The sequence below is a fragment of the Microtus ochrogaster genome, chromosome 18 (assembly GCF_000317375.1).
Source record: "Microtus ochrogaster isolate Prairie Vole_2 chromosome 18, MicOch1.0, whole genome shotgun sequence".
NCBI lineage: Eukaryota > Metazoa > Chordata > Mammalia > Rodentia > Cricetidae > Microtus > Microtus ochrogaster.
The window spans coordinates 21,128,740-21,146,916 of record NC_022020.1 but is presented as its reverse complement, the minus strand read 5'-3'; the positions used below and the strand labels follow the sequence as shown (position 1 = coordinate 21,146,916).

General features: G+C 50.4%; 1 protein-coding gene across 10 annotated transcripts in view; it reads right to left on the bottom strand.

Moving 5' to 3' along the window:
* Positions 1–8,675: 8,675 nt before the first annotated feature.
* Bin1 (bridging integrator 1) overlaps positions 8,676–18,177 on the bottom strand; it is a 62,225-nt gene continuing 52,723 nt past the window's right edge. For 2 of the 10 annotated variants that reach the window (XM_005355874.2, XM_005355875.3), the window contains 7 exons: positions 17,655–17,762; positions 17,257–17,280; positions 15,709–15,816; positions 14,782–14,853; positions 14,437–14,547; positions 14,143–14,244; positions 8,678–10,911 (listed from right to left, as the gene is read on the bottom strand). In XM_005355874.2, the coding sequence (XP_005355931.1) occupies positions 10,804–10,911; positions 14,143–14,244; positions 14,437–14,547; positions 14,782–14,853; positions 15,709–15,816; positions 17,257–17,280; positions 17,655–17,762 (633 nt within the window). In that variant the 3' untranslated portion in view covers positions 8,678–10,803. The other 8 variants (XM_013349514.2, XM_005355886.3, XM_005355876.3 and 5 more) reach the window with 7 other exon arrangements.

Genomic DNA, 18,177 nt, shown 5'->3' with positions numbered 1-18,177 from the left:
TCTGTTTTCTCCGCCTACCTAAGGGTTGGCCTATGAAATGGGCCTAGGCAGTTTCTTTATTAATAAGAAATCATTCCCACATCACATGTGTGTATAGATGTGTGTGTGCATGTGAGTGTAGAGAGATGTGTGTGTGCATGTGAGTATAGATGTGTGTGTGCATATGTATGTGTAGATGTGTGTGTGTGCATGTGTGTGTAGATGTGTGTGTGCATGTGTGTGTAGATGTGTGTGTGCATGTGAGTGTAGAGAGATGTGTGTGTAGATGTGTGAGCATGTGTGTGCATGTGTGTATGTAGATATGTGTGTGTAGAGAGGTGTGTGTGTGTGTGCGTGTGTGTGTGTGTGTGTGTAGAGATGTGTGTGTCACATTGTGAGTACGGCAATCAGAGGTCAGCCTCCAGCATCTGTCCTTGCTTTCCATCTTCTTAGAAACACGGGCTCTCACCTAATACCCACCCCCACCCCCACCAGCTTTGGAGATCCTTTTTCCATCCATCTTCCCCCACAGGAATGAAGAGATTACACACATGCAGATTGTTGCATCTGACTTTTACCTGGATGCTGGGCACCCCAGCTCCAGCCTTTAGGCTTGGGTGGTGAGAGTTTTGCCTGGGAACTGCCTCCCTAACTCCCCATCTTCTTTTTTGAGACGTAGTCTCTCATTGGCCTAAAATTTACCAAATACACTAGGCCAGCTGGCCAGTGAGATTCAGGAGTCTGCCTGATGCCTGCCTCCCAGGCTTTGGGATTACAGGTGCATGCCACTGGAAATGGAACACTCGGATCCTCAGGCTTGCAAGATAAACATTTCACTGACTTCACCTCAAGCCCCCATGCTCTTCCTCGGGCCTCTCTCATGGCTCTCAGTTGCAGCCACCTTTCCCTTGCTGCTTCCTGCTCCTCCAGCCCTGGCAGCCCCAGGTACCGAAAACATTGTGTTGAAGGCCAAACCTGCCCAAGACACACACCCTCGCTTTTATAACCTCAAGTGCCTCACCCCAGCCTCCAAACACTTGGTTTCTCCTCTCCCACCCCAGTTAAGGCTGGCAGGACCTACAAGTGGATTGTGATTCTTATCTGCATCCTGATGCTCCTGGCTGTGATTGCCATCTGGTAAGTGGCTCTCTCCGCTTCAGGGCCCCCTAAGGACACACACCCACTCTTTGACTGACCCGTCTCATGCTTTTTTCTTGCCCAGTGGTCACTTCTTCTGGCTCCAAAGGAAGAAGAAGGCTGTGGAGGTACTAGGGAATACACTCCTGTTTGGGGCTCGTAAGGTCTTGAGGCTCAGCTCTTGCCTGCTGGGTCCGGTGTGTGCAGAGATATTTGACACTGGGGCCCAGGACACAGATAAGAAAAGTTCCTCGGGCCTCTTGTTCCCACCAGAGCGCCTGCAGAGCCACCTCCCCTCTCTGCCCTGCACACTGACCTGACCAGGCCAGCATGGTAATAGCTTTGTCATGGCTCCTGGGTGACTTTGGCCAGTGGGACTCCCACTAGGAAGTCAGAGGGCCTGGAATTGCCTTGGAAAGTCCCATTTTTTTTCCTCTTTGCAGGGAAAAGACAATCAGTTACGCCCTTCAAGAAGCAAGCAGCACTCACCAGAGGGGTAACCATAGCAGGTGGTGTCTGAAACCTAAGTCATCTCTGGCCCTGGTGACTCTCCCTGGCACAGTGGCCTCCTCTCTGGGGCCAGGGGAGCTCTGAGACTAGGGTTCTGCGGTTTTCAGACAATTCTCTCTCTCTCTCTCTCTCTCTCTCTCTCTCTCTCTCTCTCTCTCTCTCTTTCTCTTCCCTTTGAACACATATCCTTTTGTAAAACAGCTCTTTCATTAAAATCATTTCTTCTTGTTTTTTTTTCTGGAGGTTTGGTTTAAGTGGATATGATAGTCAATCTTTGTTGTCAACTCGACTGGACTGAAATGGCCCAGGAACGCTCTGTCAACAGCTGCAGCCCTAAGCCTGGAAGTCACTTTCTCTGAGTAGGGGAAGGCAGGGTGGACTTTTTAAAATCACAGTGTGCTGGCTAGTTTTAATGTCAACTTCCAATAAGCTAGAACCCTTTTAGAAGAAGAAACCTCAATGGAGGAAAATGTCTTGTCCAGACTGGCCTGTGGACAAGCCTGTGGTACCTTCTCTTGACTGGTGTTGTGGACGACCACAGCTCGCTGTGGGCAGTACGATCCCTGAGCTGGTGGTCCTGGGTGCTATAAGAAAACAGGCTGAGAAATCCATGAGGAGCAAACCAGTAAGCAGTGTTGTTCTATGGCTTCTGCTTCCGTTCCTGCCTCCAGGTCCCTCCCGTGAGTTCCTGCCCTGCTTCCTTCAGTGATGGACTGAGATGTGGAAGTGTAAGGTAAAATGAACACTTTCCTCCCCAAGTTGCCTTTGATAATGGTGTATTATCACAGCAATAGAAATCTAAGACACATGACACCTCAGCTTGCTTTGGCTTCTATTTCTATTGTTTGCTTTGAATTTCTTGTGTGCTTTTGAAAAGTGTGAAAATGAACTCAAAACTAAATCACGTTAACATGGTACCTGGCACAAGTCACTCCAATCTGTTTTGGTCTGGACTACTGGGCTTAAGATAGAGGCTAAATATAAAACAGTATCTTTCCACAGTGTTATTTAACACCCTTTTGGCTAGTACAACCTTCCCGGTTCTTATACTGTGCCCTCCCTGGACTACTTAGACTCTGGCTCCCAGCTGCAAAAGAACTAAGGACATTCAAATGACCATAGTTGATATGCAAATATAGTCAGATGATGTAATGAAGGAAGTGGGTTCTGAGAAATACATCATGGCTTATCTTAGCACTGTGTGTACAACACAAAGAGGAGCCCAGTCTAAGGTGATGCCCTGTCACCAGGTAAGGATAAGCTGATGGGGCCCATATCGCATGTATGTATTCTGTTGTTGACTAACATGCTTAAAAACGCAGCGCACCACTGTTGTGCTTCCATGTCTAGGATCCCTCACAGGTCCATGTATTTAAACACCTGCTGGTAGCACTGTCTGGGAAGGTTGTAGAACTTTTAAGAGGTGGTGCGTCAATGGAGGAAATGGGTCTCTGGAAGTACGACTTGAGGTTTTCTAGCCCAGCCTAGCTTCCTGACTGTGAACGCAATGTGACTCGCCAGCATGCTGCTTCTGCCTCCCACGTTATGCTGGAATGGCCCTGGTGCACTAAGCCGGAATAAACCTGACTTTGCTTGAAATCACATCTTGTTGGATCTTTAGTCGCAGAGTCAAGAAAAGTACTGATATTATTACTAATATTATAAATCAGTTTACCTCGTTTGAGCTTTGAGTAATACAATTACAGTGCCACGCCATTGTGTCTGTCTTCTTGTGTCTTGCCATTATAGTTTGAATATTTTACAGTACATAAGTATCTTAATTTGCTCATTTTCAGCAATTTATACTATTATGTCATCTACCTATTTGCTTATGGTTTCTACTGATGATGGACATTGAAGGTTTTGCCAGTTTGGGGCTATTGCTACATTTTAATATGTATTCTGCTGTGCACAAACATTCATGTGTGGCACATGGTTATGAGCTGCATAATGAGATTTTTAGTCAGCAAAAGACCATATATAAGGATGGTCCCATAAGAGTGTGTCACTCAGTGGTATCATCGCTATTGTAGATCATATAAATTCCTCCCGTGACGGTCACACAATGATGAGGTCACCAAAGATCCACTTCTCAGAACACATTGCCATTAAGTGGTGTACGTCCATACCACAGCATCGTATTTAGTTTTTATCCTTGATGTATATATGTGTACATGGTGTGTATTTGTGTGTGTGTGTGTGTGTGTGTGTGTGTGTGTGTTGGTTTTTGGTTTTCACCTTCCACATTGTTGGAGACAGGGTGTCTTGCTGTTTAGCACTGTGCCACCTGGCCAGCTGGCCTGAGCTTCTGGGAATTCTTCTGTCTCTGCCACCTTAAGAGCATGTCCTAAGTCTCTAAAATACCCAGACTCTCTTAAACATGCAAGGTCTCTGCAAAGTTCCCAAGTCGCTCTAAAATTCCAAGGTTTCTTTAAAATATCCAAGGTCTCATAACTGTAGGTTTCTGAAATTTTTTTAAAAGCTTGAATACTTTCTCACTTCAAGAGGGAAGAACCAAACCAGAGCACGGCGTTAAAAGAGTGCTGGGAAGTGAACCATGGGATTTTCAGGTAACTGGATGGATTTGAAAAGAATTAAACTGGGGTGACCCAGGCTCGGGAACCACAAACACACAAAACCTACAGCTCTTTCAGGAGATGTAAGCGCACAGTGAGCTACGGTTGGCTCACGCCATCCCTGCACTAAGAGGTCTGTGGATGGGTCTGTCCATCTTCCCTGCCCTGTCCTCTCTCTCTCTCTCCCTTCCTCCCTCTGGGCTACAGGGTCTACAGGTGTAACCCTGTGACTAGTGTGTAGGCTTGGGAGGTCAAATTCCTCCGTCATTGGCTGCAGCTGGCTTTGTAGCTTCCACACAAGTCTAGGTATCAGGGTTCCTAGGAAGTCAGGGTTCCTTGGATTTTCATCTGGGGTTAGCAGGCATTAGTACCAACATTTCCTCAGGCTTTCAGACTAGGCAGTGTGACAGTCCAGAGCCTGGATGGTCTGAGACCCTTGACCCCAAGGTTGACCCGAAGGAAGCCATCATTCTCTAGTTTCTCTTCCCTTTCTCCTTACCGCCATCAGTCCGTCAACCCCGCCCCTGCCACCCCTTCTCTGCCCGCCCCCCTTTCTACCTCTGCTGCCCTCCATCCTGTCCTGGCCATTCTCGAACTATCCAGCTGTTTGTACTCAGGTCAGCCTTGTGATCACAGCTAGACCTGCCAATGGCCCGGCTGTTGTTGGCCATGACGGGTCTGTGTTCTCTACTGTTTTTTCTCCCTATTTTCCACTCCGTTCACTACTTAAAAGTGGGGGAAGAAAAGCTACCTATGACCTTTATCCAGCCTAGTGTTATAACCTCAGGGACAGAAGCACCGGAGAGTGTTTCCCAGGAGACTCACCCAGGGAGCCTCTGCAGCTTGACTGTGCAGCCTGTGAAGCCCCGTTTGGATTAATCACAGCCTCTCTTCAGAAGCTTGATCAGTGTCTTAATCACTCAGCCCCAGTCATAGTAGTAGTTCCTCAGCCACACCACAAGGGGGCGCAGGTTAGAGTTCGTCAAAACTTATGGGGACAAACTTCCCTGAGCCTGCCTGCAGGGGCTCAGTGGTTGGTGCTACCACAAGGGTAGTCTGACTGCCAGCTTTGACTGCCAATCCTTTTATTCAGGGCAGCCAGAGTCCTGAGAGACCAATGGCTGCTATTAGGGAATCAAATTACCCTAGCCCTTGTTTACAGGAAAATGAGCATCGGGTATGCTTAAAACACAACTCCAGCATACAAATCCTATGTTAACACTGCTGCCATTCATATATGTGCATACATGTTTGTGTGTGTTCAGGTGCACATTCAGACATACGTGTAAGCATGTGGAAGCCAGAAGTCGCCCTCGACTTTGTTCCTCGGGAGCTGACCATGATGTTTTTCTGGGACAGGGTCTTTCTTTGACTTTTACTCGGAGCTTACCAACTGGACTAAACTGGCTGGCTGGTGAGCCCCAGGAATCCATCTGCCTCCACCTCCCCAGGGCTGGGACTACAGGTGTGCACTGTGCCTGTTTTCACATGACTGCTGAACTCAATTCCTCATTCTTGGGCAGGAAGTACTGAGCCACTTCACCTAACTGACAGCAGACTGTAAGACGGCCCACCACCTGCCCACAGCCCAAGATGCGGGGGGCGGGGGGTGGCTTATCTGTCTTATAGGAACCCATTTGTTTATCTATTCAGCATATGTACATGCATGTGTTCATGTTCACATGTGCACATGCATTTGGTGAGTATGCATGTCGTATCCATGCATGTGGAGACTCAAGGTTGAATTGAGAATCTTCCTTGATTCCTCACCACCCTATTGACTGAGACGTGGGCCGGACAGTTTTATGTCAACGTGACACAAGCTAAAGTCATCCGAGAGGAGGGAACCTCAAATGAGAAAATGCTCCATAAGACCAGGCTGAAGGAAAACTTGTAAGGTATTTTCTTAATTAGTGATTGATGGGGCAGGGCCCAGCCCATTGTGGGTGGTGCCATCCCTGGGCTGGTGGTCCTGGGTTCTATAAGAAAGCAAGCTGAACAAGCCATGAAGAGCAAGAGAGTAAGCAGCACCCCTCCATGGTTTCTGCATCAGCTCCCGCCTCCAGGTTCCTGCCCTGTTTGAGTTCCTCCCCTGACTTCAGTGATGAACAGCGATATGGAAGTATAAGCCAAATAAACTCTTTTCCTTCCCAACTTGCTGTTGGTCATGGTGTTTTATTGCAGCAATTGTTAGGGACAAAGACTCTTAAACAAAACCAGAGCTCAACAAGATAGGCTAGTCTGGCTAGCCAGCTGGCTTCTGGGATTCCTCCTTCCCCACCTGTCAATTACAGGCCGGCTGCCGTGAACATCTGGCATTGCATGGGCACTGGAGACCTGAACTCTGGTCCTCACGGTTAGGCAGCAAGTGCCATCCACCACGTCGTCATTTCTACAGTGTTTGTCGTGGACTGTGTTGCCTGCTTCATTGGCTGCAGAGTGCTATTAGGACATCCACAGAAGCAGGAGACTGGGCCCCACAGGCAGGAAGGCTTAAAGGACCTCAGCATTTGCTGAAGATTGAGTCTTTGGCCACTGTCTGGGCTCCATCAGTTAACCGACTGTTCACGCCGTCCAAAAACCCAGGCTGGTTTTCCTCGGGTTGATCAGAAACTAAGCCAGCTGATGCTGTGTGGCACAGGTTCACAATGCACAGCATTCTTAGCACGTTGGGGATGGTTCTGAGTCAACCTCAGCTCACTGTGAGCCTACCTCCCCTTGGAAGGGAGCTATGTGTGGTGGTATTGTGCTTGTACTGTAACAAAGCTTTCCTAAAGATCAGAGTGTCGAGTTAAGCAGCTACTAAATAGCCATAGAGGCCAGGCAGTGGTGGCGCACACCTTTAATTCCAGCACTCGCGAGACAGAGGCAGACGGACCTCTGTGAGTTCAAGGCCACCCTGACTACACAAAATTGATCCAGTCTAAAAAAGAAACAGAGCCAAGTGGTGGAGGCTCACACCTTTAATCCCAGCACTAGGGAGGTAGAGACAGGAAGCGATATGGCTGGGCAGAAAGAGAAATATAAGGCGGGAGGAGACAGGAGCTCAGGATTCAGTCTGAGGTTTCGTAGAGAAGGCATTTAGTCTGAGGACTTACAGAGACAGGATACCTCATTTAGTCAGGATTTCATAGAGGTAAGGCTGCACCCCCTAATATCTGACTCTGGGTTTTTATTACTAAGACCGATTAAAATACACGCTACTGCTGTGTGTTCCCCTTTTTGTTTTCTGAGTCTCACTTAATGTCCTTTAAGGCCCATCCTGTTTCCTGTCTATTTCGTTGTTTTATTCGCCTTCCCAGCTGAATGAAATTTCACTGCATATGTCTACAATCCTTTCTCTGTTCCTCTGTTGATGAGCACCGAGGTTTCTCCATTTCCTACTATCGCGGACAATCCGCCAATGACCACGGACATCCACTTACACCCAGAAGGTCTATAACTGAGTCACATGATAATCCTGTTTCTAATCTTCTTTTTCAGGACGCGTCCCACTGGCCTCCATGATGGCCATACGGGTTACCACTCCCGCCACAGTGACTAGTTCTTCCCGTGCATTCTGCCAGCAGTAGCTGCGATTTGTTGTCCTGATCCTGGTTGTCCTGACTGGGACAACACAGAATCTTTTTTCTTAACATTTGTTTATGAATGAGAATGCAGGACCATGTGCCACAGCGTGCATGTGGAGGCCAGAGGACGGTTAGCATCGGTGGTTCTCACCTTCTGAGTCACCAGGCTTTGTGGCAAATGCCCTTACCACTGAGCTACCCAACTCAAAGAACCAGGGATGGAATCTTAAAGATTTTCATTTCTATTTCCATAGTGGAGAAGGGGGTTTAATACTTTTTTTTAAAGTACTTATTGGCCATTTCTATTTCTTTTATGAAGTCATAGTCTTTTCATTTTTTTCTTCAGCAGGTTGAGGGTTTTGTGTGTTTGTTTTGTTTTTGTGCTTTTGGTATTTTAGTTCTTTACATATCCCAGACATCAGCACCCATCTGAGGCTTAGCTATCAGAGACTTTCTCCCATGCTATAGACTATTTACTTTGCTGATAGTTATCCTTGTAGAGCAGAAACTTAAAAAAAAATTCAATTTATTTTCAATGTGTATAGGGGTGTGTGTGTGTGTGTGTTGCAGACAGAGGCTGGAGTTACAGGCAGTTTGAGTTTCCTTAGGTGTGCTATGCACTGAACTCAGATCCTCTGAAAGAGGGAAGGGCTCTCGGGCACTTGGCTGTCCCTCCAGCCCCATAAATTTCAGTTTCCACAATCCCATTTCTTGCTGCCAAGGTATCTCAAAATACTTCCTATGTTTTCCTCTAGTGGTTTCAGCATCCCAGGTGATTTTTATTTGTTTGTGTATTTTTTCTTTGTTTATCAAGACAGGGTTTCTCTGTGTAATGGCCCTGGTCATCCTGGAACTCACTCTGTAGACCGGGCTGGCCTCGGACTCACAGAGGTCCACTTGCCTCTACCTCCTGAGTGCTGGGGTTAAAGGCGTGTGCCATCACTGCCCGGCAGCACCCCAGGCTTTAAGTTAAGGTCTGTGACCCGCTTTTCTAGACAGAGTTAAGTGAGCAGGAAGACTCACGGTCTATGTGGCAAACCCTTCCAGGAGCTGAGATCCCAGACTGGATAAAGAGAACACAAGCTGAGCACCGGCATCCATCTTGCTTGGCATTCTGACTATAGATGTCACGTGACCAGACACTTCCCGCCCCTGCCACCATGCCTTCCCTACCATGACAGACTGTAGCCCCTGGATCAGTGCACTGGAGTATACCCCTTCCTCCTTATTTTTATCAGGTATTTAGTTGAAGAAGCGAGACAAGGCATTAAACAGGCTGCCTGGCTCTGACTCCCCCCAACAGGAGCCTAAAGATACCCAGCTCCTAGGTTCATGGCCACAACCAGGTAGAACGGCACAGGCTTGTAGTGCCAGGACCAGAAGGCCGAGGCAGGAGGATCACAGCCAGTCTGGGCTACATAAATAGACCTTGTCAGAAACAAACTGGGAAGGGGTGTTGGGGGACATGGACAAGAAGCTCTCATGACATATCTTTGAATCTCAAAATATAGTGAAACCTAATGTGAATACTTTGTAGTTGATAATGTTCTTAGTGAAAATGTTTCAAAATCTTCCACACCGAAGGACCTGGCTGCAGAACCCATAACAGCTGAGGACACCTGTATCCTAGGCTCAGGTCTGGACTTCATGGAAAGGAAAGAATGAACTGGAAAGCTCCAGCTCCCCAGGCAGGTGACTAGAAATGAATGTGTTCTATGGGTGTGTCCAACCCTCTAACATCGGGGCAGGAAAGATGTCTCCTACGAAGTTCACACCCAAGAGCCAAGAATTGAACTATCGAAAAAACTCTTATAATTTTCAATAAGTTTATAGTTTTGTGTCAGGCCACATTCATAGCTATCCTGGGATGTTAGTAACCCGCAAGCTGCTGGCTGGGCACCCCTGCCCACAGTGCTATTTTGATGGCAGCCGGTTCTACTTGTCCCCTACAGAAGGCTCAGGTTGGAGCTGACAGCAGAACAGCCCAGTCACCTACAGGAAGGCACAGGACTTCATTCTAAATCCTAGTTGGCCTTCTCTGGAGGCCAGGCGGTTTCTGCAGTCCTGGACCCTGAACCTCTCCGGCTGTTCATGAGGCAAACATCAACAGCTATTTCCAGAGGTGCCATGGGGAGAGGGCACAGAGGGGTAACCACGGAACTGGTTCACCATCTACCTTCACCCTTCCCCTGCTCTCCATAGAGTCCGAGATCCCATCGCAGGCCACCAGGGTCTCCTCAGGCCTCAGGGCTCTGATCCGCTGTCTGCCGCCCTGGCATCCATCTGCCCACCCTCTAAGTGCCGAAGTAATAAATAAGGTCACCTAGGACAGTTTCCAGGAGGTGTCCATCACTTGTCCTCTAACCAACCACCAGTGGGCACCCCAGAGAGCACGTGCCCTTAGCCTAGGGGAGGCGGCATCTGTGAAGATGGAGTCTCCCACGCCCAGTACCTGAGGGGCATCAGCAGTATAAAGGGCCTCAGCTGGCCTGGCTCCCCCTCACACAACAGAGGCGAAGAAAGACATATGCACTGTTCCTGGGTGGTTTTGTCAGGTTTTTTGTTTGTTTCGCTGCATTTTGAACACTAGGGCTTATATTCAAACAGCACACGGATGGTCTGCAGAGCGGGACCAGGCTGGGCCAGTGTGCAGGCCCCACCCACGGCAGCTGCCAGAAGAGGACCCAAGCCCCGCCCGGCGGCGCGGCCAAGCGTCAGGCAAGTGTGGCGGTGGCTCAGCGCCCCCGGCCCGCCCTGAACATGCGGGCACCGGGAACTCAACTAGGGGGACACAGCAGCTTCGGGAACACTGGAGAAGTCCACTGAACTGGGCCGGACGGCTCTTTGGAAAACCACTTCATCTTTGGGGGATCACCTCTTGGCTTAGGTCTCCACTCCCCAATTTCCCGACATTTTTCAAGAGTTTCAAAACAAAAACAGAAAAGAGAGGAAGAAAAACAAAGAAAAAGAAAGCACACATCTTTTGGGAAACGGTGTTCTTCACACACTGGAAGGCTGCAGGGGCTCCGCCGTCACTGCACCCGCTCCGTGAAATTCTCCGGGAAGACGCCCCGGCATTTCTCCAGCTCTTTGTGCTGGTTCCAGTCACTTTCCTTCACTCCCATGAGCCAGCCTTCATCCTGCGGCCAACAGAGCGTGGGTAACACAGGTCCACGTCACAACACCCTCCTGTACACTACGAAGACCCAAGCAGGCCTGGGAGGAGCCTGTCTGTCTGCCTGCCTGCTATTCTGAATCTTCTGTGCCTCACGGCACTGGTCTAAGCATCAACTATGTCCTCAGTACCAGCCCATAACCATCTGCTCCCTGCAAATGCATCCCTCCTGGTATCCAGACCCTTCAGATACAACGAAGGGCCAGGACAGGCCACACTCAGCTGCCGCCTGTTCTCTCATAGCTCTTACAACCTGTTCTGGGAAGAGGTCCTAAAAGAAGAAGGGCTGTAGACCATGACAAATGGCAGCTGTCACACGCTAACTATACCACCGCTCTTCCAGACAGTCCTAATCCAGTCCTTGTGACTCCAAACACCTGCCTCAGCCAGAAATACAAGCTTACATAGTATCTCACAGCCCAGTTGTGATTGCTGATGATCCTAGACACACTCCCTTGTCCCAACACACCCGCCCCTCCCCTCCTCTTCTTTCTCTCCCCCTCCCAGTTGAAACTTCCTTCAGATCCCATTGCTTTGTCAACTCTAAGGAACCCGGAGGGTGTTCTGACTCCTGTGTCTCTCTCTGGTACGGGATTTCCCAAACTCTAACAACTTCTAAGAGGATCCCAACTGTCCTCCCAAGTCCCCAGACGTCTATAAACAGCAAGGAAGTTCTGGAAGTACTAGCAGTTAAAAGCTTCTAATCAGACCTTCTGGGGGGTGGGGTGGGGGGTGGGGGATGGGGCTGGGAAAGGATGGTAACAAGTTCAAGGCCAGCCTGGACTACAGAGTGAATTCAAGGTCATCTTGGAACAATTTAGTAAGATCCTGATCCCAAATTAAAACTTAAAAGAGAGGGCTATGGATCTAGTGTGTTGGTAGGGTATACACGTGGTCCTTGATTCAACACAACACCCAGTGCTGAAAAAGAAACGTGGGAAGGGAGGAGGGGAGGAGGGGAGGAGGAGAGGAGGGGAAGAGGGGAGTGAGGTGGCTCCGTGGATAAAGGTGCTTGCTACCAAGCCTTACAACCTGGGTTCAATCCCTGAGGCCTGCCTGGTGGAATGAAGGAAAAGAGGAAAGGCTCCTGTAAAGTGTTCTCTGACCTCCACTCATGGACCATGCCACAGGCATGCACAAGTACACACACACACACACACACACACACACACACACACACACGTACACACACACGTACACACATACAATAAATAATGAAGATTTCGAGCCTCTAGTAGATGTGTCCAACGTTTAGATGCTGTGGCAGCTGCTCTCCTCTACAAAGCTCGCGCTCGAGAACTGGTCAGTCGAGTTGGAAAAGCGAAAGAACAAAAATCCCCTACTACCGGGGATTGGGATATGGTTGAGTTGGCAGGGTGCCTGCCCGGCATCCACCAGGTTTCATCCCTGATACCACATGGACAAGGCTTGGTGGTCAGCAAGCCCAGAACTCTGGAGGCAAAGGCAGGAAGATCAGAACTTCAAGATCATTCTCAGCTGCGCGGTAAATTCCCGGTCAGCCCAATACACATGAGACCTTGTCTCAAAACAAAACAAGATTTTTTTTTTCTTTTTTCGAGACAGGGTTTCTCTGTGGTTTTGGAGCCTGTCCTGGAACTAGCTCTTGTAGACCAGGCTGGTCTTGAACTCACAGAGATCCGCCTGCCTCTGCCTCCCAAGTGCTGGGATTAAAGGCGTGCGCCACCATCGCCCAGCAAAACAAGATGTTTTAAATAAGTTCACTGTTTTATGTTAGGTCACATTCACAGTTATCCCAGGGCACATGTGAGCCACAGGCTAGAAGGTCCCAAATCCACTTTATGAAGCCCTTCAATCCCTACTTGCTTCTTCCTTCAAAACTAACCCGCACAGGGGTTTTCTCTGCAAGCCCTCACTGCTGGAGTTCCATGACTGTCCCAAAGCTGAACTATGCCTGGCAACCTCCCGGGTCTTTACAAGTTTATTCTATCATTATCTGCATTGTTATAGATCTCTACCTTACTGAGTCTGTACATAACCCATCTCAAGTCCTCTAGTACCCATGCACAACTTTCCTGCTGGCTGGTGGCCAGGGTTTACGCTTCTCAAAACCCCACCCAGCTAGGAAAGACCCACCGAAGTGGCCAGGAGATACCTCTGACTTTAGAACAGCGGCAGATGGGGCTAGAGAAATGGCTCAGTTAGTAAAGTCCTTCCCACTCAAGGCATAAGGCTCTGAGTTTGAACCTCAGAACCTAGGTAAAAAGCCGGAAGTAGGGGTATGTATTGAAATCCCAGCATTGAAGGAGAGACAGGCTGACCTTATCACAGATATAGGTAGATAGTTCCTAGGGAATAAGTAAGGTTGTCTTCTATAACACACATACACACACACAAGGCACACAACACACAGGCATACTCACGCACACAGGTACACAAAACATACACACACACACACAAGCTGCTACAGGATATTCAAGCCTGGGCAGTCCCTGCAGCTCAGCCCACACCTACTGAGGGCAAGAGCCAGCCAAGGTGCTCAGTGTCAGCATGGGTGCTACCAGCAATATGAAGGCTCGCTATGCCAAAAGTGGCACTGGGGCAGAGGAGTCAGCCACAGCAGGTCCATTAGGAGCTGCCTTCCAAAGTTAACTGACGTTAAGGTGGTGGCAGAGGTGAGAAAGGCCTAGAAGACCCAGCTAAGAACGCAGCTGAGGAGCTGTACAGAGTGGAGCCAGCTCTGGTGGCGGATGTAAGCCTGCCTAGTGCTCTATCACTGCAGGCGGGAACCCTGCAGAAAAAAAAGGACAAGCCTTGTGCCCAAGAGCATGGCAAAGACAAGAAACAAACTCAGATGCAGAAAGTTGGCAGGGCAGCTGGAAGAAAGAAAAAGAACAGGCTGAAAAAAGAGGCACAGACAGAGGAGGGAAATGGGAAGGAAAGACCGGAGGGGGACAGGGAGAATAATACAAGTAAGATGGGGGGGGGGGGATGTGAAGGAGGCTCAGGTATTGAATGGCAGGCAGCCTAGCCACACCCTGCTACAGTGGGCCTCTGCTGCCCCCTGCTGGCCATAACCACCACTGCAGCAGCAGCCCCGGGATTCCCGTCCTCCACACCCTACTCCACTAGGCACTAGGCTCACCCGAATTCCCATACTCCCCCACCCCCGCATTCCCCATTCCCCACCCCCACACTCCCCCTTCTCCTCGCTCACCTGCTCCTCTGGGTTCTGGAAGGGGATCACCAGCACCACATCGCCAGCTTTGAGTTGCAGCTCGTCCGTGTCAGTGGCCGTGTAATCGTGCTGGGCTTGCACCTGCGGAAGTTGGGAAGAGCATGTCCAGGGGCTGTGTCCCCCCATCCAGCCCACAAAAAAATGGAGGCTTTTCTTAAAGTAGACTCAGAGGCTCCGTTAAGAGTGAGCCACAGCCACAGGGCTCTTGGGCTAAGCATCTTAGCCTGTAAATGAGGGTGACCCAGGCTCTAGGGTTAGCTAGGCTAAGCTCACCTTGAACATGAAGCCCGGGGGCAGGTCCAAGCGTCCAGTCCCACTGCCGCCCTCCACGGCACCATTCACAGTTGCTGAAAAGGTCTCCACCACCACGGCAGGAAGAGAGCTCTGCGAACAGAGCGGGGGGAGTTAGGCAGCATGGGTAAAGTCGGGCACCAAGAGGGAAGGGGATGCGTTCATGTCCGGTGCCAAACTACCCTTCCCGGTGCTCTTCCAGGGAACTGCGGCCTGCACCAGCATGGGTGAGGCACACAGGTAAGCTGCAGGCAGGCAGAAGACAGACAGCACTAGACAGACAGACAATGGGGAAGAAAAAACAGGGCATGGTCCCTGCCATCTTACGGAGGCTGCTTCACTGGCCGCTGTCTCCCCTGGCTCCTGGGCTCCACCCACCACCTCGGAGGCCTCTGCTGGCTGCAACATAAAATGCCAGCAAGGGATCAGACACGGAGCGGGATGCCATATCCAGGACACATCACAGGAGGGCAGCGTACAAGTAAAGGAGCCTGGTTGGCCCAGAAATGTGTCTCGCATAATCCAGGGGCATCCGGCAGGACAGACATCTCTGTACAGGAGGCGACTGGTGAGAAAATCCTGGCTAACACAGGGGTGACACGTGTGTGCAGAATGCTCTACACCTCACCGAATGCCATACTACGATGCATGCTGCCCCCACCTACGCCTTACAGGCCCTTCCCTCTAAATACCCAGCTTCCTCCTGCCCGCTCTGCCAGCCACGCTGGCCCCTCACAGCTTAGCTGGAGCCCACTCGTGAGCCCGGACCCACCAAGCATGTTTAGGATGCCAGACAGCCTCTTCCAGCGTGGCTGCCATCATCCCCACAGGAACAGCATCAGAGCCAGCACTACAGGAGACCACGGCAAAGGCTCCACTATGTGCTAGCCTCTACCAACACTCAGACTCAGCCGCTTCTGAGCACTGGAACCTAGTTACATGACCTTTCTGCCCTCCACTTCCTCAAATGCAGCAGAAGAAAGTATCTGGTTGATTGGGTTATGATGAAGACAGGCCAGGGAAATTCTGGGAGATGCTTAGAAAAACCTGTTAGGGCCTCTGAAATGTCCCTCTCTTCCCACTCTGAAGGGCTGCTCGGAGGTAAGAGGGTAGGTGTAATCTGAGCCATGACTACCACTAAGGTACCACTTAGTGACACATCCCAGGTCTTGTCCACATTGTGTTCCCTCTGGCTCTTTGTCCACGCTGCACCCGAGATGGGAAGATGCCAGATGGGGACAAGGAGGCACTTACTTGGACAGGCCCTGGCTCGGCCGTCTGGCTGGGCCAGGCCACAGCAAAGGTACCCTCAGCAGAACTGGGCTCCCCGGAAGGTAGGACGCCAGCTTGACTCTCTGTGGGCTAGTGACAAGCCACCAGGATGGGAAAGGGATGAGAAGGCAGGGGTGGGGGAGGCATATTGGACAAGGGCAGGAGACAAGAGAGGGTGGTCTTGAGTGGACAGCAGTAACAAGGGATGTGGCCTGGGGTAGCAGCCTAGTCAGAATTTTGTGAGCCTCCCATTGCTCTGGTCCTGCCACCATCAAGGGGTCAGGCGGGTGTGATGCCACTTCATAACACAGCATCTACCAAAAGGGGCAGAATGGCCCTGCCAGCCCACTCCAGCCGTATTTCTCTGGCAATTACAGAAAGACTTGTGTGTGTGTGGTGTGGTGTATGTGTGTGTGTGCTATGTGATGTGTGTGTATGTGTGTGTGCTATGTGGTGTGTGTGTGTACATGTGTGTGCTTATGCACATATGTGACATAGATGATCTTGTGTGTGGAAGCCAGAGGTCCAGCTCTTAGTCTCCTCAGTCACTACCCACACAGACACACACACACACACACACACACACACACACACACCCTTGGCTTTTCTGAGGCAGGGTCTCTCTCTGAAACTGATGTTCAGTGCTAGGCCGGCTGGCAAGCAGTATCCAGTGATGCCCCCATCTCTGCCTCCAGTAACAAGTGCTGGGGTTACAAGCGTGGGCCACCACAGTCGGTATCTTTTTAAAAGATTTATTTGCTATGTATTTACATGTATGTGTGTGTGTCCGTATAGGTGGACATGTACCAAATGTGTGCAGGGGCCTGCAGAGCCTAAGGCTCAGACCCCACGGAACTGAAATTACTGGCAGTTGTACACTCGCTGGTGTAGAAACCAGGACTAGTCCCCAGGAAGGGCAGGAAGTACTCTTAACCACTGAGCTATCATTCCCGCCCAATGCCTGGAGTTTTTGCCTGAGTACTGAGAATCAAACTCAGCAGCACTTTATAGAACGAAGCTTTTATAGAAACTTTTGAGCCCCCAGAGTCCTGGCTGCTGTGTGGCCCAGCAGCACCTGCCACTTGGCTGGCCCTTGTTAGATTGTGTCCTGGAACCTACATTTTACTGTAACAGCTTACTGGGCACATTCTCAGTGTGAGTCTCTGAGTCTCTCCAAGTCTCTGAATCCCCATGCCCAGGGCTCCCAGGGGTGGGTCCCCAGAAAAACAGTGTTCTAATACTGCCTTGTAACCAGGACTCCTTAACTCTTCTAGATGACCTGCTGGCTATTTGTGAAAGTAAACAGCAAGACCTGGACTCTAACCAATGGAAGACACGGTCTTGAGACACCAAGGAGCCCACTCCTGTGGTTCTGACAGAGGGATGAAGTCTTGGTGGCCCCTGTGCACATGAACATGGAGAAGCGACTGTGCCACATGCAAACTGGGTGTAGGGACGAGTGCGCCTCCGCACAGAGAGAAGCAGCCACCAGGGCTGTGGGCACTGGTGAGGAGCAAGGGCGTGGCTTACCTCCCAGAGGTCCCACGGGATTGGCTGAGCGAAGCGGTAACGGAAAAGGACAGAGTTAGTACAGAGGTTAGAGACAGCATAGCAAGCACACCCAGGGACCCCACCCACACCCCAACCCAGCAGGCTCCAAGTTGGGCTCTGAGGGCTTCAAAGCCCGGTTCAGGGAGGCCCACAATCTGGGCAGGATGCTGGAGGTTGTGGGACACGTCCAGAGTGAGAGTAACCCAGCTAATTCACATCTACTCTGCCCTATGTCTGAAGAGGTAAGAGGCTAGGGCACTGGGCCAAAGGCCTCGTGAGCTGTCCCCTCACCCCCGAAGACTTGTGTCTATATGGCTCACACAAGCACAAGGCCTGGTCCTCAGGCGCATGAATGGGCACTGGTGGGCACAACCAACCTGACCAGAGGGTGTGGGTGCCTTCACAGGGCTTGCCACTGGCGGAAGGGGGTCGAAGTCCAGGTCTAGTAGACTGGCCTGCTCTGCGAAAGGCCCAGGGGCCTCAAACTTGGTAACAGCAGCAGCAGAGGAAGAAAGCAGTTAGCAACAGACTGAGCCCATGCCTTGTGCACACCGAGGAAAATGGAGTCACATACACACACATTTGCACACACGCGTGAAGAAGTATTATCCACAACTACACAAACTAGTACGGGCCCCCAACTGATGTGGGAGTGTCATGCTCTTATTACACCCAACTGCGTGAAGACACCTGATGCCAGCTAGGACATCCAACAACCAGCCAGATTTTTCCAGCAGCTGACAACAGATCACTCCCATGGCTTCTCGGCCCTTCGCCCCCACAAGCTCACCTGACTTTGCCCTGTGTATCAAGAGCAGCACAAGGCTGTGGCCTGGGCTGAACATGCCCACCTCAGTCTTCCAGCTCAGAGACCTCAGGTCGCCCACCTCAGTCTTCCAG